Source organism: Ischnura elegans, chromosome 4 (assembly GCF_921293095.1).
Source record: "Ischnura elegans chromosome 4, ioIscEleg1.1, whole genome shotgun sequence".
Classification (NCBI taxonomy): domain Eukaryota; kingdom Metazoa; phylum Arthropoda; class Insecta; order Odonata; family Coenagrionidae; genus Ischnura; species Ischnura elegans.
In genome coordinates this window covers 27,491,510-27,516,882 of record NC_060249.1, presented here as the reverse complement: position 1 = coordinate 27,516,882, position 25,373 = coordinate 27,491,510, and the positions used below count along the sequence as shown (strand labels likewise).

The following is a 25,373-nucleotide window of genomic DNA, read 5'->3' as shown; positions in this document are numbered from 1 at the left end:
CACAACTTAAGAAGTGGAAGGTGAGTTTCGTTACAAGTATCTGATAAAATTCAAATTTGTATTCGCCCAAGAAAAATATAAACAAAACTAAAATAATGAGAGATGGGCAATCCAGATGCGTAAGTTGGTTGGCGTTGTGCTCACAATCGAACAGAGAAGCCTAACTGTTGTCCAAGAACCACAAACATTTCTTCATCAGAACAAGGATTTGTTCAAAACTTTCCGCTGATAGAATTATATGAAGGTGAAATGAAGTTCACCAGGTCGTCTAGTAATATGTAGATATTATTGAAAGCGAAATGTTAACTTCTATCTAACTAGCGCTATCATGCACCACTTAAATATTTTATTTAGAGGATTATGCGTTTTATTTATGGAAAAAAAGGTGCTGTTTTATTATTTATGGGTAGAAATGTTTTTATTCACATATTTCTGGCAACTAAAATGAAGACTTTGTCGAGCCAGTCACTTTGAAATACCCGTACATACATGCCAATCTATTTTCCACCGCACACACAATTGAAGTCTACAATATATTGAAATGTTCGGCGTTGTATGGTGCAATGCATTCTCAAGATGTTATTGCGATCTTATCAACGTTGTATGGTACATCCACCACGCCGTACACTTCTCCGTAAAATTCTGTGTCCACCGTACCAATTAAATCTTGATTGAAAAAGAATCTGATGGTTCCAGAAGTCATTGCCACTCCCAAAGTGTCATTAACCTGCGGAATAAAGATATGAAGGTTAAATATAAAACTTCCATGCCAAATATCACAACTGGTTAAAGCTAAATCGGACGTTTTTTAAATACTTTACGGAGAACTATATTTAAATTGAGGAATGAATGAAAGTTCAACTGTATCTATTATTCTATGTACGTTTGAATGATTCCCGAATTCCCGAACCACAAAATTATTCAAAGGAGCAACATGTAGTAAATTGTCGTATTGAGCTACATATTACCGAGTTATTAACATTTTCTTAGAAATGGAATTTCTTAGAAATGGAAAATAAATGGAAATATTTAACGAACCCAACGATTCAGCGTACAGCAGCGGGAATTCAGCGGATGGACCGAAATGTTGATTGATGAAATGTGGCGAAACTTCCATTATTCAATTAGATTCAAAATCTTTAGAATGTAACCTAATATCCGTGGGATTATTATATCCCACGCGCTTTGGATTGGATTCCCATCTTCCCAATTGAAATTATTTGGCCTTAATACGATTTCTATGGCCTCTCATATGACTGTGGGGACATATATTTGTTTTCTTCGGTAGAAATTGAAATATGTTACAGGGGTGCGTCGACAACAGAGTCGTTTGCACCTTCTTTCGCTATTATGTTAGCACCTTCAAAAATAATCGTGGGCCCGGACTCACTCCAGGCGTGATCTTCGATCCTTTGATCAGTTTTCTTTTAGTTGCCCTCCGGCGTACATTGAGACGTGTTTTCAGCTCCCTCACTATAGGGTGGTTTCCAATTATTTTTTTATTGCCTAAATCGAAAGATCATTACTCCTGTAGTAAGTATTTCACGATTTTCGATTTTTAAATGACGATATCTATTTCTCGCGATTAAATGAAGAGTAAAAATTTTCAAGCATGCGAAAACGCGACGGCTAAGTATGAATGCTGGGAAAACTCCGTGTGACGTCGTTCTGGTTCCCGCTGCCGCAAGTGAGGTGACTTTGGGGCGAGGCTTTTAGCGCTGATACGACGCAGGTAGCAGATTACCCTGCTAGCTGGTAGCGCTTAGCATAAATAAGGATTATTAATACCTTATCAAATGAAGGAAACTTTACGACCTTAACCAGATTTAATTGGTGATTATTAAGTGATGTTTCCCTGAGCCCTATGCCACATGCATGCATTGGTAATCTCAGACGATGTGAAACTCCTATCTACTGGTATAGAAACTTGGTCCCTGTGATGTCACGTGGAGTGGCACCGCATGGGCGCCAATCTGGCCTTTTTCATATGTGGTTAAATTTGACCATTGTCATTCGTCCAAACTGGGATTTCTAAGACCACATAATTTGTATATTATGAATACACTAATGGTGGGTAACGATTCGCAATCAATGCTTTTCGTTTTCTTTGATGAAGGAAACAACCTTATTGCCAAAAACTGGCGCGTGGTACTTGGTACACGCCCTCGGAGAGCAATTTACTCCTATGGTGGTCATTTATCTAAGTGTCGCAGTTGAATTCTGGTTCTCTTAAGTCCTTTCTCACAATCAATGGGATGTTGACATTCGGCTCCGATCTTGAATCTCCCTCGCGGTGGTTAGGCACACAGGTTGTTTTCATCCTGGTTTGCTCGGTCCTTTTTAGGACCATATCTCTCTCTCCTGTATTAATTTGTTTCGTCGGCAAACGCGGACGGAGTCCGGATATCCTAACTTTAGCTAAAGCCTGAATCACACGATCATTCTTTTTTCGTCGCGAAAGTGATCACTATCGCGATCACTGCGCAAAATGATCGTCGCCGGCAATTGTTTTCCGCGATCGCGATGAGGATTCCCATCGCTATTTTTCATCACCCGTCCGGTCGCTTTTTCCGTCGCTAAAACCGTCACTAAAACCCCATATCAGCCAATCGGAATGCATTCCCCTATGGAGCGATTGCAGCGCAACGTTTGACAATGGGGAACATGCACGAAATTTGTTCATGATGCTAGTTAGTCTCATTGAATAGGAAATTTTCTCACGAGTCCAAATATATAGGCCAAAACTCTCCTAGTACTCCGCAAACGTCAATAATTGCTAATTAAAAATGCTCGAATATCGCTTGAAGTCACGTGACCTGAGACGCCTTCTGACGTCATTGCACTGTACACCATTCACTTCGCTAAAGAGAGTTGAGTGGTAGAGCCTTGAATGCAAGATATCGAAGTAAAAATCTTCGTCGAGCTTTGTAGTAGTTCCTAAGAGGGCAAATTGACTTAAGAGGGATTTAAGAAAGCAAAATACCTCAGTTAACTTTAGCTGGATTTCCTTATGGCGGCTGATTTTTTTTTACCAATTTCCCCAAACAATCCCCTTTATTTATTTCAACAACGCCTTGGCAACCCAAAATATTCATATTCTGCATTTTGTCGTTACAACAGCAATTATTTTCGCCAAATCTGCATTTGAGCCCTCGTAGATCGATTTTCTATCCACTTCTACAGTCTGTCATCAGTGGATTCCGTGCCGTGACGTCACGCTACGATGACGTCGTGTTTTCAAGCAGCCGATGGAGATCAATTTATAAATACTCATAACTCTGCTGAAAAGCATTATTCATACGCGAAATTTTTGGCGAGCACATTTGAGGTAGAGGCCTTCTTATTGCAGTACTTAAAAAAATTGTGCAAGTTCCCCATTGTGGGAACGACATAAATAAACAAACACGCTATATAATTTCGTGATGTGGGTCCTATGACAACTAGCTGTGATATTGGAAATGATGCGAAAAGCGACGGCGGGAGTGACCGTGTGATTCAGAAAAATGATCACTAGTGCGATCGCTTTTCGCGACGGAATAGTGATCGCAATAGTGGTCACTTTCGCGACGAAAAAAATGATCGTGTGATTCAGGCTTAAGAATACACTTTGAATGGAACTCCTTTCATATGCGCTCAAACGGATCCCTGTCGTAAAAATATTATGTTGCACGCAATTGTGATAGATGATGGGTTAGATAGTGAAACGATGTTGATTAGAATGAAATGGAAATAGCTGAGATGGGATAGTAATCGGCTTCAGGTGAATATTTATGAATGAAATGACAACATGAATGCCAATTAAAAAACCAATTGCTCAAGCAAACAAAAATTTTTGTTTGAAAACGTTTTTATTTTTATTGCTGATCTACTTAAATTTTGATGTGCCGAATTCAAACCTGCCCTTAGTTTTTTTGTATCACCCATAGTTTCCAAGCAATATGTATTTAATAATTAGTCTAAAACCCCTACACCTTATACAGGGAAATCAATGAAACACTGTGTTACATATAAAATTCTTTGTATTTACCGTTCACCACATCGTGATAAAAATTTTTTATATTTACTACAGCGTGATAATACAGGGTTCACTTGCCAACTGGAATTGGTCCACATTTTCTTTCCCTTTTTTTCCTTCAAGCTTATTGTGTAGCTTTTTCTGCGATGTATCGCTCTGCTGAACTTATCGGTGAAGTACCAACAGTAATCCCCATTACCTTCGTTCATTAGACCTACTTTTTCAATATTATTATAACTATAAAAAAGCAGTTAAATACTAAAGTTATTGCTTGATTTCATAAATTTTACTGTAAAATGTGAATAAATGGTGGGTGATACAACTTTGAAACCATCATATTTGGATTCAGCAACTTTAAAAACATAAGAATAAGGTATTTTCAGTAAAGAGGTTTTTTCATTGTTGGCCTGTGTTATTGAAAATAACATATCATTGTTGTTGTTCCTAATTTGTTTGAGTTAATCCCGCCCCATAGAATGATTTTTGCATGTCTTTTGTTTGTTTCATTGAATTGTGGGTAAAAAGAATGTGAATAAGTGAATATAAAATGTTAACTCGTTGGACTAACTGCTAGAGTTTTATTTCTGAAGTGAACCGAAATTTAAAACGTAAAAGTAATGCTAGAGAGGATTCTAGCGTCGTATTCTAACAGGTCATGGGCCAGACACGCTAGTTTGATTCAGTTAGTTCAGAAGTTGGATGCAGTTGCAAATGAAGTATTCAAGAAATAATTCGTGAAAGACCGACCACATGGGAATACCGATTTTAGATGGACTTATTGTTCAGATTAAGTCCAGCTTTTGCTACTAAGTTCCCTTTTTCTATGTGCTTTGAGTGAAGTGGAGAATTTGACGTATCTTGGGAAGAGGTATTTCTTAGCGGAAATATAATTGCGTCAGAATGGAGTCAGCACAGGCAGGCCTGGGGGCGGGAACGATGCCTTCAATTAAGAAGCTGATTGGCAGAAGCAACTACAGCAACTGGAAATTTGGCATGGAGATGTTTCTCACAGCGGAGGAACTATGGCCCATTGTACAAGGTAAAGAAGCAGACCCACGCAAGGACGCGAAAGCCAGATCCAAGATATGCCTGATGGTTGATGAATCCTTATACCCTATGGTTAGAGGTGGTCGTTCGGCAAAAGAAGTATGGGAAAAGCTCCAGAATACTTATGAGGACAAAGGACTCTCCAGAAGATTAAATTTGTTGCGAAAACTTTTTAGAATCAAGTTAAGTGATTACAGTGCCATGGAGGAATACTTAAATGATGTGTTGTCGTTAACGCAAAAGTTAGACGCCATTGGTGCCGGAATAGACGACGAATTCATCGGAGTAATAATGCTGAATGGTCTAAATGATGAGTACGACCCAATGATTATGGCCATGGAAAGCTCTGGAGTAAAGATAAGCAGTGATTATGTGCGGTCACTACTGATTCAGCAGGACGCCAAACTGAAAGGGTCCGAGGATGCGGCGAAGGAAACTGCGTTTATGTCAAGACCCAAGGTGAAAAGATTCCCTCCCAAACGCTTAGTATGTTATAATTGCAACAAGGAAGGACACAAGGCATTCCAGTGCCCTAATAAAGATACGAGAGTTAGTAGGAATGCGAATAGAGCATGGGAAAAGCAAGGAAAAATAGAGCACAAGGCAAAGAAGGCATCAGTTATTTATGCTGCGTTAGCTACCTCCACAACAAGTCCTAGTGATTGGATTATTGATTCCGGTTCCACATCTCACATGACGATGAGGAAGGATTGGATGGAGAAAGAACAGCCAAGTATTCTGGAAGTGACTGTAGCTAGCAAAAACAAAATTTACACCGAGAGCACACGGACTGTTCCAGTGAGGGTGAATCGTGCCGAAACTGCTGAAATTAAAGATGTTCTTTATGCTCCTGACTTGAGTACAAACCTGCTGTCTGTGAGTAGGATGGTAGAAAAGGGACTAATCGTTACTTTTGACTCTGATGGATGCAAAGTGTATGACAAAGACAATTGTATTATTGAAGGTGATGTTCAATTCACAGGAAGTAATGTGGGCGGCATTTACAAGTTGGACATACTTCCTGAAGTAAAGGTAAATACCGCCTCTGCCTCATCTGGAAACCGAAGACTGTGGCATAGAAGATTGGGACACATGTGCCGAAAGTCCATGGAGCTTTTAGCCAAAGGCCTTGCTATTGGAATGAAATTCATAGGAAGAGATGACGAGCCTTGTATTTCATGCATAAAAGGAAAGCATTCGCGAGCGTCGTTCCACGAGAGTAAGACCAGGACGTCCCAAAAGCTACAGCTGGTCCATTCAGATGTTTGTGGGCCCATGAGTGAAGAAAGTTGGGGTGGAGCAAAATACATGTTAACTTTTACTGATGACTTCACAAGAAAGACATTTGTTTACTTTTTAAAGCATAAAAATGAGGTTACTGCCAAGTTTAAAGAGTTCAAAGCCCTAGCGGAAAAGCAGAGTGGAGAAAAACTGAAAGCATTACGAACCGATAATGGTAGGGAATATGTGAATAGAGAAATGGAGACTTTTTTGAAGGACTGTGGCATAGTTCATCAAAGGACTGTTCCCTACACTCCACAGCAGAATGGCACAGCTGAAAGAGTGAATAGAACTATAGTTGAGAAAGCACGATGCATGCTTCAGGATGCACACTTGGGCAAGAAGTTCTGGGCTGAAGCAGTGAATACAGCTGTATATTTGAAAAATCGCTCACCTACTAAAGCAGTGAAAAACATGACCCCAGAAGAAGCCTGGAGTGGAAAGAAGGCTGACTTGTCTCATTTAAGGATTTTTGGATGCAAAAGCTTTGTTCATGTCCCTGATGAGAAGAGAACTAAGTGGAATGCAAAAAGCAAGGAATCATCTTCACAGGCTATTGTGAAACCACGAAGAATTACAGACTTTTAGATCGTCAAAATCCAAAGAATATGATAATTGCTAGAAATGTTGTCTTTCTGGAAGAAATGGCTCCTCAAGTACAAGATGAAGATATCATCAGCAGGGATTCAGAAGTTCCTATCCATAGTTTGTTAGATAATGATGTGCTTTGCGATAGGGTCAACCCAGAGGAGGCATTAGAAGGACCTGAAGAGGAAAGAGTAAATTTTCAAGGACATGAGGTGGAGCGCAGGTATCCTGTCAGAGATAGAAAGCCTCTTGATTTCCCTGATTTTGTTACCTATAAAGCATCCTTAGAGTATTTAAATGATGAGCCAGAAACCAGGTAAGAGGCACTTTCTAGAGGCGATGGGAAGCTGTGGGAAAGAGCGATGAGAGACGAGATTTTGTCATTGAAAGATAATGATGTTTGGACTCTAGTCCCAAGACCTCCTGGCAAAAATGTGGTGCGATCAAGGTGGGTTTTTAAACTAAAAAGGGGCTCTGATGGGGAAATTGACCGATATAAGGCTCGACTGGTGGCTAAAGGTTATACCCAGCGTTTTGGTCAGGACTATTTTGAAACATTCTCTCCAGTGGTTCGAGCAGAGAGCTTGAGAATGATGTTATCCTTGTCAAACCAGTTGGACCTGGACAAAGAACACCTTGATGTCTGTACTGCCTTCCTTAATGGTGACTTAAATGAGGAGGTATTTATGGAACAGCCTGAAGGTTTTGTAGATGAGGTTGATGTTGATAAGGTAGGTATGCTGAAAAAGGCCATCTATGGATTGAAACAGGCCTCGAGGGCCTGGAATATTAAGCTTGACAGTGTTCTGATTTCTTTGGGGTATGTAAGGTCAAAGTGTGATCCATGCGTATATATTAAATCTAAGGGAACTGATGTCCTAACTGTAGTGGGCATTCATGTGGATGATATTTTTGTCATGTCTAATTGTGATGATGATAAGTGTTTGCTGAAGAAGAGCTTGAAGGACCATTTTGATTGTAGAGACCTTGGCTCTTTGAAATATTTTCTGGGTGTGAGTGTTTTTCGTGATAGAAAGAATAAAAATTTTTTTCTCTCCCAAAAGGCCTATCTGACAAAGGTTCTCTCGAAGTTCGGAATGCTGGAGTGCAACCCGGTAAAAACTCCTTTTGAGAGTGGGCTGTATTTGCAGAGAAATGAGGGTGAGATGCCAAATGTGCCATACCAGAACTTGATTGGGTCCTTGATGTACCTAAGTCTGTGGTCCAGACCTGACATAACACAGGCAGTAAACTATCTCAGCCAGTTCAATAGTTGCTATGGTGATGAACATTGGGCGTGTGCTAAGAGAGTGCTGAGATACCTCAAAGGGACTCTTGACCACTGTCTTGTGTATTGTAAAAATGATGAGGGACTGTGCGGATACTCAGATGCAGACTGGGGTAGCGACAGAAAGTCGTACTCTGGGTATGTTTTCACTTTTGGTGGGGGGGTCATCTCCTGGATGTCGAAGAAGCAGAGTTTAGTGGCTCAGTCCTCTACAGAGGCCGAGTATGTTTCTCTGGCAAAGACTGGGAACGAAGCTATCTATTTGAGAAACTTTTTAGAAGAACTTATTGGTGAAGTTTCTCCTGTGACATTGTTTTGTGACAACAAGGCAGCTATTTTCTGTCAAATAATGCTGCATTTCAAAAGCGAACGAAGCACATTGATATTGTGTACCACCATGTGCGGAATCTTGTGGACACGGGGCAAATTTCGGTGCAACATATGCCGTCAGAGGATATGGTTGCTGACATATTCACAAAATCTTTGCCCTATCCTAGATTTAGAAAGTTTGTTGAATTGCTTGGTGTTATTCAAGTGCGGGATTAAAGGGGGTGTGTTGTTCCTAATTTGTTTGAGTTAATCCCGCCCCATAGAATGATTTTTGTATGTCTTTTGTTTGTTTCATTGAATTGTGGGTAAAAAGAATGTGAATAAGTGAATATAAAATGTTAACTCGTTTGACTAACTGCTAGAGTTTTATTTCTGAAGTGAACCGAAATTTAAAACGTAAAAGTAATGCTAGAGAGGATTCTAGCGTCGTATTCTAACAATTGTGATAGACTTAAATGTAATTATTTCGCCGGCAATTTTGCCAATTTAATTTGTATAAAAAATTCTTTTTTTAGGTCTTGCCATCAAATTAATTACGCTTAAATACACATTTTGAATTTTCGAATTTGTTTTTCTTTCCCAGTGAGAAATGGATCATCGAATCTACGTCGAATCTTCGTCGATTCGACGACTATAGATCGATATGTGGTCGACGTCGATTTTATTTGTCCAATCGACGTTTTTTCGACGTGTTATTCTCATTGGCCAGCGGGGTCAGCGTGTTGATTGGCTGAGGGGAGAACTTAGTGATGTAGTTTTAATGTCTTAAAAATAACGGTGAGACGCTATTACAACATATGTGTCTTAAATAAGAAATATAAAATTAAATAATTATTTTATTTATCCATAAACATAAGTTTTAATCTCCGAGAACAATCTTTGATTCCTTTTAATTCTGTAACTTGACCGTTGAAGTTCGATTGCGTGTCTCAGTTGAGCTGTTAGTCGTCATGCTGTTAGTTCTTCGCAGTAAACTCGGAACAGAGACATTCGGCGCCGTATAGAAAATTTATTGTCGCATTTATTTTGCGCGACAAACTTTGCTAGCTCTAAATCCTGTTATTGGTATTTAAAATCCTTCTGAAACTTAATGAGCTTTTGGATTCGTATTAATCATCGAAAAAGGCATTCCGTCGCTTAGTAAAGACAAGCTTCACTACGTCTTCCATACTTCGGAATCGGTCTGCTTTTGGACCGCTGTATGACAGGTAGGATTAGCTTCCCCTATTTAATGTGTTCAAGATTTCCATTTTCGCACATTTGCCACATACGCCGGACCTTCTATTTGCGTCCAAGTTCTTACTTCTTTCCTGCGTGGTATGTGATATGCACAAGCTTGGCTTTGTGACTACGTTAACCTCATTTCGATACCTTTATACTCGCGTCATAGATGTCAACACCTCACATTTTTTCTCAAGGATTTCTGATTATTATTGAAGATGAATACGAAGGACTTAAGATTACAAATCACCATTATAAATGTATTTCAGCCTTCATTTGTTTAGACTTTTCGTGCTCGATTGAAATACGTCGTTGGCGCAGCAATAGATGCTCTTTATTAGCCGAATAGATGTATATTTCCGCAATTATTAGTAGGAATCGCAGGTAAAAAGACGATATCTCGTCGACATAGAAAACTCGTCGATGGTGTCGACGTCGAAAACACGTCGATGGCGTCGACGTCGAAAACACGTCGATTTTCGGACCATATAGACATCGATCGATGTGTTACCATCGACGTTTTATCGATGAGTACTTCGACGTCGAATCGACGTAGATTCGACGATCCATTTCTCACTGGGTTTGTCGTAGTAAACTACGATTTACCAAAATTAAAAAAGTTCACATCAACCTATTAAGCTCATATATTATTAGATCTTAGATACTTTCTTATGTATATTTTGAAAACTTAACCTCTTGAAATTTTGGTTAAAACTTCTTTTAACGTAGGATCACGGAATTTTGGCGTTGACCAGAATGGCGGACTTAGCCGTATTGGGTATTAGGAAATTTGGGAACCGCCGTGATAATTACAGAGATTGGATAGAGAAAATAACTATGTACTATCATTTGCAAAAGTCTTGCAACAAATCGAGCGGCGCCACTTTCGCTCCACAAAGATTGTGCCCGGAAATTGTATGGTTTTCGGGTGTATGCAACAATCCAATACTAGTCTTCATGGTTCAATGCATGGAGAACGGGTCATTGGGTGGGTGAGGTATTTTGTCATCCTTTTCAGTCTCGGGATTTGACCGCTTCCATTTAAGTGAAATTAATGTTCATGATATTCCCCCAAACACATTGTAGCATTTAATTCAGTAGGAAAGATCGAAGGTAATTCCTCGGAGAGATTTTAAAAAGTTGGTAGCTTGGCTCTCTTTGAGTGATCTCTGCTCTTTTCAGAGAGCTGGAAATCACGAGTCGTTCACTGTGAACATGGCAGACTTTTGTTTACATCAATCGACTCGGGTTGATGTTTTAATACAATATCTACGACATATGATACGAGGCAGCTTTGAAATTCCCAGTGTTTCGTCATATAAATATCTGAACAAACACGTAAAATATGAATTAGTTAAACTGATCGGCATTAATCGTTGCGTAAGTAATAACAGAGTTCTCCGACGTCCGTCAATCGGTAAAGATGTATTCCTTTCCACTTATTCAAAGTATGACGAGGAAAACTTAATTCCATCTAAAAGTCCCATTTTTAATGATTGTCGGATTTCAACAGGTATTGTTTGATAATATATTCTACTGCTGAATTAGTGTGAATGCGAATAATAACTCTAAGCTGCTATGTCGTTGATGATTAAGTTATCTTATTTAGATGCAATCATTTACATATACACTGATGAATTCGGGATAATGTAGGATACTTACTTAGCATTATTAATTGAATTATCTACTTGCATTAAGTAGGTTACATTGTATTAGGAAATGTGTTTGTTGGCAATACGTTTTATGTTTAAGGCATCAGTGGAACTGCAGCTCATTTCATAAAACCTTTCAAGTCGAGTAAGAAGGACGTAAGCAAATCCTAACAGAATTTCTGTTTGTAATGAATGTATACGCTTGCTTCATTAGAAATACAAATACCGAGTTTGAAACATAATAACAAATAATAATAACTTAATAAGACGATACCATACCGAAGTCGCAGGCGACAAAATCATTATATTCCTATTGTATATACTAACCAGCCGAAACATCTCTAACGACGAGTATGCGAAAGCCTCCGTGCTCAAGTAATAATCATATAAACGAATAAAAGACTAATATGCCGAGAAAGTGATTATTTTGATCAAATTCGTTCAAGTGAGAAGCCGTAGGAGAAACACATGAAGGAGCTCATTGTTACAATAACACTAAATAATCAAAATTATCACTTAATGACTTTGAGCTAGAAATAACTCAGTGGATAAACATTCGGGCTGATACTGGGAGGGACCCGCGTTCAAGTCCTTCCCGTGCCCAAAAATGTTTTATCCTCCGCACAGCCGTATTTTATTTTATAGCTTTTTTATTTTTGAAATTGATGTTTAGAGGGTACCAGCTGTTGAATTTGAGCATTTTTTGCAACAATTTATAATTTAAATGACCGTGCGACGGGAATCATGCGTAGTTAGCGCGGTAGGACGAATCAATTGCGTTTTCTTGAAGGAACTCCAATCAGAATCACTGGTGAATGTAATTCCTAGTGCTATATGGTTTCCTTTACAGGTCCGTAACTGGTCAACATTATTAACCTTTGGAATGAGAACTATCGCAATAATCTAAGGTTCCATATACGTAATTTCTTAAATAGATCAATTTTATCTGATTAAAAAGAAAATTATGAATGATATTTTGCAGCGATTATGCTGTCCGTCTATGTAGTATGCTGCCTATTTGTCATCAACTTGTCGCCATTTCCTACCAAGTTAATTTCTCCAGTAAAGTTTTTCAGAACAATATTACCCTTATTCGTTTCGTAAATGAGCAGTGACGGAAACTTTTCTTAGAGATAGAAAAAGATATAATTTAAGTGAAGAATTTTACTTTTAAACTTTAGGCTTCAGTATTCTACAATCAGTGTCTTTTAAAACAGTAATTTTGTTGGAAAGGAACAGAATGTGAGACTAGCTGATCTACTAAGTACAATCCTAGGAATAACCTATGTAATGGTAATCCTTAATCGCGCACGCACCACGGCGCTCATTTTTAAATATAGGAAAGGCTTATCTTGTGGTATTTATCAACTATTTTTCTAGTGCGTACTTTCTTCAAGCGAATTGTGGCATCAACATGTATATGATAGTGCTACAAATGGGCCCTATTTACACTATTTTGGAAGTACGTGAGAATCACTTACGGCCTGCAAGTTTTACTCCAGGTAACCTACTTCTCGTCCCTGGCTGGTAAAGTTGCGATAAAGATGTAGGGCAAGACGAGGTGCAGGACCTATTAGCTGACCAAAACTACGGCCCGGGAGCACCCGATTCAGCGTTGAGCTGAGAGAGCTGAGGGAGCGGCTAAATTATGCGCAAAGTATTTTACCTCCCTAATAGATGCGTAAAGTATTTCCCTCCCTAAAAAAGGGCGAATATTGGTTTAAATTGACTTTCAATTTAATCTCTGTCCGTTGTTGTTATTGGAAACCTTACCAATGGAGGCATTCATGGATAGGTAAAAGTCGTACTATTAAGTCACTCTTTAAGTTGGTTGTCCTTAATAATATAATAATGGCCGAAATATTAAAATCGAAACAATAACTAATTTATTATGACAAAAAGAAGATTAATGCGACATGATCACTAAATATGTTAGTGCTATCGTAAGAATTGAAGCCTCTCCTAGATATGTAAACAGTAAAAACAGAGACACATTCTGCTAGCAACGATGAGGCCTAGCGATTTTTTTTGGCAATCAAAATTCCATTTTTTTTTCGAAGAAACATTTCCATCGGTGTAAATATATTTATCCAATTAACAAATTGATAATTAATGAAGAAGAAAGCTTATGGAGCTATCTTTATCAGCTTCAACCTACGTAAAGAACTATTTAATGCCAATCAATTAAATATGGTGGAGACGACAGAGTCGTGTTTTTTTCCGGAAAATTGCCAGTTAATTTTTTTTCATTTATTAATTCTTCTATATCGAACAAATATTTCAACAACTTAATATAAAGTCTCCTGAACGACGTTGAATCCCTAAAAAAGGGTTACGAGCGAGTTGATTTCCGTGTTCCTAATGGCGAAATCGTGCCTCCAGCCGGCCTTTTGGGGTTTACCATTGGAAGCCCAGCGTCATAGGTACCCACTCTTTTAACGGGTAAATATTTTCAATTATCTACTCCAGTCAACTACGGGTACAAAAATAATCTCAAACGCCGCGACGACTTAACAACATCTACGCTCGTTTACTCAACTGAACATCGTAATGATTTCCTACGTCTCACTCCCGTGTCACGATGACCCGTTCGTGAGTCGTTCCCGAGCTACCATGAAGATTCATACCTAGATAGTGATCATTCAAACTAAATGGTGGCCAGAAATTGACAATGGAGCGAAAGTGGCGCCGCTCGATTTGTTGCAAGACTTTTGCAAATGAAAGTACAATTTGCTAGAAAACTTCAATACAAGCCTTGAAAACTCTTTCTAAATTTTCTGGAAATTGCAGCTGAAAATGCCAATTTTGGTGTACTCTATTATGCAAGTATTTGCAAGGAAAAAGTATTTATGACTGCGTCAAATCATTTATCATTTTCGATAAAATCCAGCATAGCATTCCTTAATCATGTATCATTATGATAAAAATAAATATTAATAGGGTTATTACCGTTATAATTTTTCAGTAATTAGCGAATGAATGCAGTAATTGAAGTAAAATTTATGAAAATGTATCTATTTGTATGAAAAAGGCTCTACGGTCTGTTCTAATTATTATAAAAGTGCTAACTTGAAGCACACGGTTTGAATTTTCCGCATTGTTTTTACCCTTAAATTCATTTTCATTCCCGATCGATATCGTATGCTGTGGCCAAACTTTTATCCAATAACATGCACTATTCCAATGAGGAAAACTCCACTATCCACTTCAAAGCTTGATGACACTTCGTCCCAGTATTGACACTCACCTGGCCCTTCCTTGGAAGCTTAATGCCGGCAATATTCTGGCATTGTCCGTTACACTCGTACCCGTTCACTCCGTTGAGAAACCACCCTGGGGCTCTGAAATAAGCACCTCTCATCAGCTATTTACACTTAATATTCGTCACTTAAATCTATACCTATGCTATTCCGGTGACATACAGTATCATCTGCTTCTTTGCTAAGAAAAGTCAGAATGAATGCATTTTTTGACCTTGCTTTAATATTATTTTTCATACATTGTGTGCACATTATAATGTATCAACTTTAAATAAACATCTCGCTGGCGTAATATATCATACCAAGAAAACATCATGTTATTGTTAATTTGTTGCTGTTCATGATTTTTTTCAAAGGTTCCAAACAATATGTAATCCGTTTTTTTTTTACTTTTCTCTGACAATGATTCAGCTCCACGATATGCTTTCAGCGTCTGGTTGGAAAAAGGTAATTCAGATGAACGAAACTTTGCATCGAGGCCCTCGAGATGTTCATTACAATTCTTAATTTAAGAAAACAGCACAAGTCCATCGCTGTGGAAAATTATTTGACTTTGCCGGGATATTAATACAACTTTCCCGATTCCTGATTATACATATCAGTGTACACTCACAGTCTTCCATTTTTTTAGAACCGAACTTGCTGTTTGTATTTCAAATCAACGTGATGCTAGGCGGTCTTGAATTGGTTGAGCAGATCACTAAATAACTTAGAAATGAATGGTGAGTGTTTGTCATTGAATTATCTCAGTAGTCTATAGGCCGTTTTCCAATCCACTAATTCCCTTGTTCCCTTTTTCCCTTGCAACCTATTCCCTCACTAATGCTCTACTGGCGCCATAAAGCGTGAACGGAAATAATGCGAACTACTGACTGACGAAATGTGACGCGCGGGGTAGTGTTAGCGCATCTGGTGGTTGATTTAGGAATCAATTTCACCATTATACTTATATTCTTGCATGTGAAGAGCAAGAATTCACAATGCCGATGTAATATTACGTAAAAAAGCTCACATAATTAACACGAAATTACTAAAAACTCCAGTTCAAGATTTCTGAGTTTTCCATTGCCGACATTTTCACGTCCACTTCCTACGAGGGCACGTTAACGAGGGAGCATCAGCGATCCCTTGTTCGCTTACCCTTCTTTCCCTCGGGCCCTCGCCAATCGGATCCACCCTTGCTGTCGTCACATCCGTAAGTTGACGATCGAAAAGTGCACGAAGGGTGAATAATTGCGAATTGGAAAACGGCCATATATCACTCACGTCTATTTTTACCAAGTCATCGATTTGACTGCTCCGGATATCACCTCAGGTTTCGTCGTACTTACTTAAGGTCCTTAAAATCCGATGGTACTTCTTTAATTTTTTCAGGAAATTCGGTCGTCACTCCGATTGCCAAGAAGTAATTTTCTCCATCTTCGGCATTTTTTTCCAAGATAGTGATCTCGAGGAACTCATAGTCCAGAAGTGGTCTTGACGTAAATGCAACCGCATCGATGGACCACTTTCCAAATGGACTGTGTGGAAAGAGTGGAGAAAAACGGCTTTTCACTTACTTATTCATTTAATAGGGTAGTTTCCTTCATCAAAGAAAACGAAAGGCATTGATTGCGATTCGTTACCCACCATTACTGTATTCATAATATACAAATTATTTCGTTTTAGAAATACCGGTTTAGACGAATGTTAGTGGTCAATTTTAACCCCATTTGAAAAAGGCCAGATTGGCGCCCATGCGATGCCACTCCACGTGACGTCACAGGGACCTAGTTTCTACGGGAGAAGATAGGAGTTATACATCGTCTGAGGTTACCAATGCATGCATGAGGCGCAGAGCTCAGGGAAACATGTCTCAATAATCACTTATTAAAACTGGCTAAGGTCGGAAAGTTTTCTTCGTTTGATAAGGTATTAATAATCCTTATTTAACCCATTTACAGCCAACGTTGCGAAAACGCAGCATTATTGAGAAATGCAAAAAAAAATGTTTCAATTGAATTTTATTCATGTAGAATTCGCTTTTTTCGATAAAAATAAGTTTAAACTGATTTTAAGTGAGATTATTATTACATTTAGTAAGTATTTCGATATGTATAAAAATACTCAAAATGTGTCAATTTTCGAGTCTCCTGTTAAGCAAGATAAATAATTTTTCCTAAGAGTAACTATTCCCTTTATTAAGTTTTTTATTCATTCATGTGGACGTAGAAATTTCAAATAATAGATATTAAAGCTTATATTTCTTCAGGGAGTCAACATTAAGCGAAAATCAGATCCGGAAAATAATGTTGCGTTTTCGCAACGTTGGCCGAATACGGTATCTATAGTCAGTTGTGCAACCCGCATTACCACATATTTCCGTCTCGCAGGAAAATGCCGTTTTTACTGTCAGATATAATCCTACGCCTTTTTATGTCTCGTACTTGACAGATATCGTCATATTTGATTTTTTAAATTCTTAGATATTATATTTCCAATGAGATGCTACATTATTTTATCTAAATCCAATATAAATTAGAGATGCATTACGGCTTGAAAGAAATGAGTCAAAGTGAATATTTTTACAGAAGATAAAGTATTTTCCAGTTTTTAGTTGACATTATTATCACAACAGATTGAATTACAACAAGTAATGACTCTTTATGAATTACATGAAAGCATTTCGGGTGCAATGGAATACAAAACTTTGTACATTCAATCCGAATTAGTCCTTCCTTACTTCACGAATCAGCGATGTCTCCGACTTCCACAACAAGATACTGGGTGAAAGAAGACGATAAGGCGTGGATTTGGTTCGGAAATGATTGAACCAAAGCATATTTAGATTCATAAAAAATAATCTACACTTTTCAGACAATTCCTGTCAGGACAAAAATGACAGATTTGTAAATTATGACCTCAATTTGACGACTTGAATTAAACATTATTACAATTCGGAATATTTGCGCATAAATTTTCAAATAATGAGCAAATGGTACCTTACTTTGGTCACTACAGTGCATAAATGTTCTTTTAAAACTAGCCTTTTAGATTTTGCTTTTAACTTTGGTGCTTATGTTATTCAGACGGTTTTAGGGTTCAACCAGGCGATATAACATTACTTCCATCGAAATTTAGGCTTGGAAGCAAGTGTTATTCTGGAATTTCTCAAGGTTAGCCCTGATCCCTCGAATCATCGTATGTTTTTCGATAACTTGTTTTCATCTTGAAGACTATTTATTGTTTTGAAAGAAAAAGGATTATTTGTCACAGGAGCCATCCAAGAAAATATAACTGATAGAATATAATAAAACCATTGGGGAGTATAATAAATACATATATAGTCAGAGTGATCACTAATTTCGCGATAGATGACTGCGTCGTCAGTAAATAAACGTATTTTACTGCTAATGCGGGAGCAGAGATCATTATTATATACAATGAACAACAGGGGACCGATTACGCTTCCTTGTACTTTGATGTAAAAATATTTTTTCATCCTTGACTGTAAGCATGCTTTTCATCTGTAACTTCAAATGACTTGGGAAACGTATTTGGAGACTGCAGACTTGGACTATTTACTCTAGGTTTAATGTCAAGGGGCTGGATTGAATGAGGGGAGTAATAATTTCGAGAAACGGCCACCAAAATACGATGGCTGCAATTATTAAAAGGAAGGAGAATGATAGAATACCATATATTGGAGTGGATTCGGATTTCCAATTTGAATTTCCGACCTCCCCTCAGCCCTCCGCAACAATGTGACGGTAGAAAGTGGGACGGGGAGCACTCGGCCGTCTAGACAGACCCACATCCACCCTTAGACGCGTCTAGACAAGCCAGGAATATCAGGTTACCTTCGGTTCAGGAGTGAAGTCACGCCTCGCCTCGCCGGAATTTCTGATTTTGGTGCTGCACTAGTCCCAGCCTTCTGGCTGTCTCCAGTGTGTTGCTATAATTTTCAATTCAGGTAGATATTTTTCAGATTTTGAATGCAGTGTTTCGGGTGGTGAGAGGTAAGAAGTCAAGGAGGGGATAGAGAATAACTTCGCCGAGTGTTCGCTTCAAGATGGAGTCAAGATTGGATTGGTGACCTGAAGGATAAGAAGAGGGTTTGAGCACCCCCCACGACCCACCCTCCTACCTGAGTTAAGAAGTTCTACTTTAAAGGAGGGAATTTCGATTAATTTTACGGAAATGGGTTCTTGAATCGCTCGACAATCGCCCACCGAATCAAATCCGCTCATGTAGCTGGCCAATAATACGAAAATGCTCAGCTGGCAGTATCCGCTGAGCATTAACGCTCACCTCCAATTCTCCAAGCTTCGGAGGTGAGCGTTAATGCTCCGACTACTGCCAGCTGAGTGCTATCTTATTGTTGGGCTGCTAGATGCGTGGATTTGATTCAGTGGGCAATTGCGCAGTGGAGGTATAGATAGGTTTGAAGGCTCTCACACCAGTTGGGCCAGGTGAGGTGAAGTACAGTGAGAACAATGTAAGGCAGCTTTTGTTTACATCGAATGATAGTATCAGTGTTACAGAACATCCCTTACTTTATTGAGAAAACAATAATGTTCCGTTAAAATTTAGCAGTTTTGACTTCTTCGTCAGTTAAATAAATGGACTAGATTGAACCGAGAGAACTATAATTAAACTCTCTTTTTCGCGTCTCTTTCCCTTAGAAAGTAAACAATCTTTATTCGCATTGTTGGAAAAAAGAGAGCTCCCTCCTTCCCCTCCCTCCCCCTTCCCCCCTCCCTCTGTCTGATTTGTGCTGTCGCCCCGTTCCAATCAGTTCGCCCAACTCGCCGCAGGTGACGCTCTCCGTCTGCCCGTGCTTACGCCATTCTAATTGCTCAATAACTGCCGGAAATCATACATTTCAAATGGTTTAAAACTCTCATTTGACAATTCATTCATTGTATCATTATGTTTGTTCACCATAAACAACAAAATTGAGAAAATTTGTCCATTATAACCTTTCTATTTCTCCCATATTATAATTATTGTTGGATTATCATCCAAGTGATTAATAGCTGACTTACATGTAACAGCGAAGATTTTACGACGATAATTTTCCTCCTCTCCGATAGAAGTGGTAACCCCGTACTATGGGCAATCACTTTCGCCTTAAATATTATAAAACGAAAGAATATAATTACGCGGATAGAAACGAAGTAATAGTAGTTCTTACTTGACTCTGGTGAGGGTTCGTCTGTCTTGCGTTAGAGCCAGCAATCGTCCTCGCTTGTCGCTGAAGTGAAGAGGTTCGTACTTTGACTTACTTAATCTGCAAATTAATATTGTCGAATTATTAATTATTATAACTTCACTTAAATTGCAAAAAAAGATAAACATATTGCATTAAACTCGTGTGGCTAACGCATTAATCAATGACCCTGGCTGATTGTAACCCACCCATGTTAGATTGGAACCCACGACCTTAAGTTTAGTGAGGTAGCACAGTCCCTGTTACCTCTTAGGCTGGCCATAAAAATATTTTATAATACTAATTTTTTAATTACGACAGTGTTTTGTTTGACTCTCCTCTTCACCGTGAAGGAAATTGCGTTGAAAATTCTCGATCAGGAGCCTCCAAAATATTTTCCGGAGAGTACAGGAATGTTATTTAGGTGCTTCCACTGAATTGCGACAATTATTCAAAATATATCTTTTTATCGGGGTCATTCGAACTCCTTCATGAATCGATCAGTGAAAATTGAATTGGTCATTTATAGGTAATTTCTAATTTCTTCCAAAAGCAACAATTCTCCGAGTCGGTTCATAATTTTTCACGTTTATTAGGCTGTGAAAACAATAAGGTTTCAAGAACTTAGGGGTCGTCTTACTGGGCGTATGTTTTTGTACCAACATGCTCGTGAAAACAGCTCTTTGGAATGCAGTACACCACGTGGTGAAGGTAGGTAAATAGGCGTCACCATTAATGTAAATTACATTTATACGGGAAAGAAAGAGAAGCGAAATTCTGTTAATACATGTGAATAAGTGATGAATTTCCAGACGCGTGTGATTTTGCGTTAATATTCCATCTTCTGTGTCTAAGTTTTGAGACTCTTAGCTGTTTGAGAATACATTTTATTTGCATATGAAATAGAAAATAATTCCTTAAATATGTGTTTAAAAGGTGAATTTTACCATTCATTTGGTGTTTACTTAAGGCCTGGTTACACGGTGCATTAACCCGTACGGGTTAATGTATGAATGCGTGTCTGTTTGCATGTCTGAATTCATGTACGTTTGCGTGAACGAGGAGCACGAATGAGCGGTTACACGGTACATGCGTTCGCACAAGTTTTCACACATTTTCTCGTAACGCGAGGCGTTTAGTTTTTGTTTATTCCCTTTACAGTGCGCAAAATTTAAATGTGAAAACAGTATCATTAGGTAGGAAGCAGACGATACCTACCAGAAAATAATTCCCTTTTCGTTGTTTCCTGTATAGGACCAGGAAATTTCACATACTGGTTATATATTTGCGCTGCCGTGTAAACAGTGGTTTTCATTGTAGTTGCCGAAGTTGTATCATTTCGTGCCAGTAATATTTATTTATATTTAATATTTATCGTTAACGCTCGCTTAATGCTATATCTCAATGGTACTATATTTATTTCAGACCGTTATCAAAGTTAATACTTAGGCTGAAAATTTGTAGACGCATCTTGTTTTTAAGCCGTGTTTACTAGACATTTTTCTGTCATCTGTTTCACTGAGTGTAGATGATGTATGAGAGTAGATATTTTTAATACTTTGTTCTACTTTTGTCCGGGACGGTTATAAAGTTAAGAAGATATTTGCTGTTGATGGATAAGATGTTGGTTTAGAGGTCTTGTCGATTTATGAACTTGCGTAATGTGAGTCGTATTTTTGTGGTGGGCCAGCGCATTCCCACCTCGGACGTATAAAAGGTAGAATTGTCGTTAATTCGTATGATATTAATTATGTTTAAATGTGTTCTATAAGTCGTATGATAGCCGTTGTATTTCACAAATGTCGTATTGAAAACTCTGTGACAACCTCATCGATTGTTTTGTTCCGGCATAATACAACCAATAAGATACCATAGGCATAAACTTGGTATGTCCGGCATACATACAGGGATAATCTATGCGAATATTAGTGTAGATGCAAATGGTGAGTTTGTGGTAGGATTCAAGCACTTACGATACAGTACAAATGAAAAAATACGCGTAAAGAGTTACTGAATAGCCAAGACGGCCGTGGAATAGCCCTGCAGATGACAACTAAATGTGTCGTTTCCCACCAGGTGGCTCTGTTATCAACTTGTGCGAATGCATGAACGAAATTAGAACAGGTTCTATTTTCCGTTCACGCGTTCATGCATTTGTACATTTTGGGGTGGTTACACGGTGAATTTTTCCGTTCATTCTCGCGTTCATACATTTAGACATTAACCCGTACGGGTTAATGCACCGTGTAACCAGGCCTTTACAGTTCATCTAGCTCGCTTTGTTGGTGTTCTACTTTAGATGCCAGCCGAGTTTTGGGCAAACTTTTCAATATTGTAGCACCTTCAACCACATTCTGATGAATTTCATCTGAAAAGTGTCCATATTTCATCGTAAAAATTGAACATTTATGCATGATTTTTACACATTCCTGTTAATCAAATGACGCCGCTTCGATTTATGCGTAGTGAAGTTCTATTACCGCCTGACTCTTTCGCTGAGCGAAATCGTGGGTTTTTCCACAGATTTATTTCATTACGGAGGCATTTGGCCAAGTAACGGCGGAAGCACACACATTTGTTTGTGACCCCTTTCGGATCAAAGCCATCCATAGGATTGAATGAAAGCATTTTCTGGGGATGTGCGAGTACTCGAAAATCCGAGTCGATTCGAGTAGTTGGTACTCGACTTGAGTGTATCGAGTAGTATTACGAAAGTCGAGTCGAGTAATTTCGGCTACAGAGCTGTCGAGGCAGCAATCTGCCGACAGGAAGCGCTATCAGGAAGCTCATGTAATAACATCGTTTTTAAAGCCGATAAGTCATTCTTATGCGTTGGCCTGAGAGCTGCAACTTGCTGTATACCCTTTAGTGGTCGACGTGAACGCCGAATACATTTACGCCAGCCGTTTTTATCGTCTTCCCACCCAGCGCACAGAGGTCCGAAATCGGAAAAAAGCTGGACCAAAGTCCTAAATGACCTTTTTTTGAGATAGAAACTTGAATCTTAGGATTATGAATGATAGATTTAGCTGCCAGATTTGCTTAAATCTTACCCGTTCCTGAGATACAGTTGTCCAAACATAACCAATTTTTCAAAAACACCCGCGATCTTGTTTTTCCTCGAGTTTCTTCGAATTTATGCAGGTGGTGTTGCGTTGGTATGATTTTTATGGAATAAAAAATTACAATATTCCTTTGACCTGGTGCTTCGTATATGAAGAAATTTCTGAAGATAACTAACCAGATAACTTGGAAAAAGTTTGCGGCTAAGGAAATGAGAGCGATTTTTTGATCGCGCGTCAAGGTTGACCTACACTCCACAGGACCCTGAGGTCGATTTATCAAGTTTAAAAAAAATATTTTTCTTGAAAATTGCCATTTAAAGCACGGCATATTGTCAGTGTTGACCTAAAACACTAAACTGAGGATGTTAACCAGGATTGTGGATCAATAAACTTGATCATTTAACGCATTACTCGAGTGAAGGTACTAAGTCATATTTGTCGGAACCATCTCACGTATAAGAAATATGCTCCGGGTATTGAAGTAGGGTTAAGGGATTGAGTCGGCATGCTTCGTCGGCAGAGAGGGAAACATTTACTATTTCCGCGAAAGGCAACCCTTCTTTCCTTTCCACCCTCGCCGCGATGTTTTGCGCTGAAAGCTGCGTTTTCTTGTCACAAGTTGTGCTATCTTTTAGCCTTTTTGATTACTGCGTAAGTGCGACATAATATTCATTTGTTGCGTTCAGTTTCTTCCACTTCAATTTTATGATGACTCTAGATCCATAAAAATCGATGATATAGTTTTAAACTAAAATTCCAAAGGTTCCGAAATCTTGCAATTTTGGCGGGATAGTACTTGTGTAGCTTAAGTGTGTAAAAGTGTGTAGGGGAAGATAATTTTCTGCAGGCCCTAATGCTTTAACATGGAGACGTCAAACCTGATGCCTAAGCATGTAGAACAATTGGTTTTTCTGCCAGAGAATTTCAAAGGAACAAATATTATATGATTCATTTACTTATTTTATAATATTTATTATTACTGTGAAAAAACCTTTATTCAGGACTCACCGCAGTAGTTAGGATACACCTATGACTTAAATTGTCGACATATTACTAGAGGTTAATTCGTTTCAATTGTGCCTATGGGCACATTTATTTTTTATATTTAAGACACACTTATTTCTTTCATCTCCTAATTCTGCCAATTACCATCAAGATTCCTCATTACCTTTTCCTTTTCAAATCATGCTAAGCATTCAGAATTGAAAATTCTCTGGGGTATTGGAGTTTTGAGAATGTATTGGAGTATGCATTGCTGTATTGCCTGGTCCATAATTCATCGTACTCGACTCGACTCGATACTCGCGAGTAGTTTTCAACTCGACTCGAGATGAAAAAGTGATACTCGCACATTCCTGGCACATTCATTTCTCAGTGAAACGAAATCTTCGCTAGGAAACATACGTGTTTTTTAAGCGTAAAAACTTGCTTGCACGCACCTTGTTGGCCGTTACTTACACTGTAATAAATATGTTTCCCGAAGGCAATAGATTTAATATCATCAAGACTGCTAATGACGAGATAATGGAAGGAAAGAGAGTGTGAAATGGTTATGATGGTCTTACACTGGAAATGAAATGGAATTGGACCTGGGAACTATTTCATGGCTTGATTCAACTCACAATCGGAAGAGAATTTTCCGGCAATTTTCATTATAGATATATTATATAAATTTCATTAAAGATATTAATGTTTGACATTCAATGAAAATTGAGTGGGTACCCATCAAATTTGAAGGAGATAAACAATCATATCTCAACTGTTAGAAAAGACGTGGAAACGATGGAAAAGACGTTTGCTGATTACATATAAAAAATCGAAGTAATACAAATTTGGAATAATTTTATTCTGCCGTAGGCAATCGATGAAATTGATAATAGTACAAAATTTCGTTATTGATTTAATTTGTTAATCTCTGTGCACAATTTTAAGTAACTTCAAACGAAATTTACTTTACATATTTGAAGCTGAGTTCTCAAACCTACATAATACCTTCATTATCTAGGGAAGAGGTTCCACATTAAATTGCCGAAGGGTATTTGAGTAGCATTATAGCAATTGTCAAAGAGATTTCAGCTAATTTTCAGGAATTTACATTGTATTACTGTTAGAATTCCGTAACGGAACTTCTATTTTAAATAAAGCCTATTCCGAGTACTTATATTTTTTATAATATTCGAAAGTAAAAAGCGAAAAAAACGAACCTTTATAATCCTGTTTTCCGATGAAGGGTTGAGAAAAACTATCGCTGCCTTCTTGGATGTAATAATTTGGAAATCGTGCACCAGCAATACCGAAAATGATTGTGGCAACGATTATCGGCCGAAGAAAATTCATATTCCTGGCAATTGCAATCAAGGTCAAGAGAGTGGCTGTAGTAGCGTTGAAGACTAAATAGGTGATAACAAGTAAGCTCTTATATACCTACTAACCTG

At 38.3% G+C, this 25,373-nt stretch overlaps 1 protein-coding gene across 1 annotated transcript; it reads right to left on the bottom strand.

The window, feature by feature from the left end:
- Nucleotides 1-404: 404 nt before the first annotated feature.
- Nucleotides 405-25,348, bottom strand: LOC124157179. The gene is made up of 6 exons (XM_046531710.1): nt 25,143-25,348; nt 22,136-22,241; nt 19,859-19,954; nt 16,014-16,202; nt 14,670-14,763; nt 405-727 (listed from the first exon to the last, which is right to left on the bottom strand). The coding sequence occupies exons 1-6, from the start codon at nt 25,273-25,275 to the stop codon at nt 572-574; spliced, it is 774 nt and encodes a 257-aa protein (XP_046387666.1). The 5' UTR covers nt 25,276-25,348; the 3' UTR covers nt 405-571.
- Between the last annotated feature and the right edge of the window lie 25 nt (nt 25,349-25,373).

Excerpts from the sequence above, each read along its gene's own strand:
- LOC124157179 (XM_046531710.1), bottom strand. The coding sequence starts at position 25,275 with ATGAATTTTCTTCGGCCGATAATCGTTGCCACAATCATTTTCGGTATT. Across the intron at positions 19,955-22,135 it reads CAAAGCGAGCTAGATGAACT|ATTAAGTAAGTCAAAGTACG; the intron begins GTAAAGGCCTGG and ends ATTAATTTGCAG. Across the intron at positions 14,764-16,013 it reads TCGGATTTTAAGGACCTTAA|AGCCCCAGGGTGGTTTCTCA; the intron begins GTAAGTACGACG and ends TGCTTATTTCAG.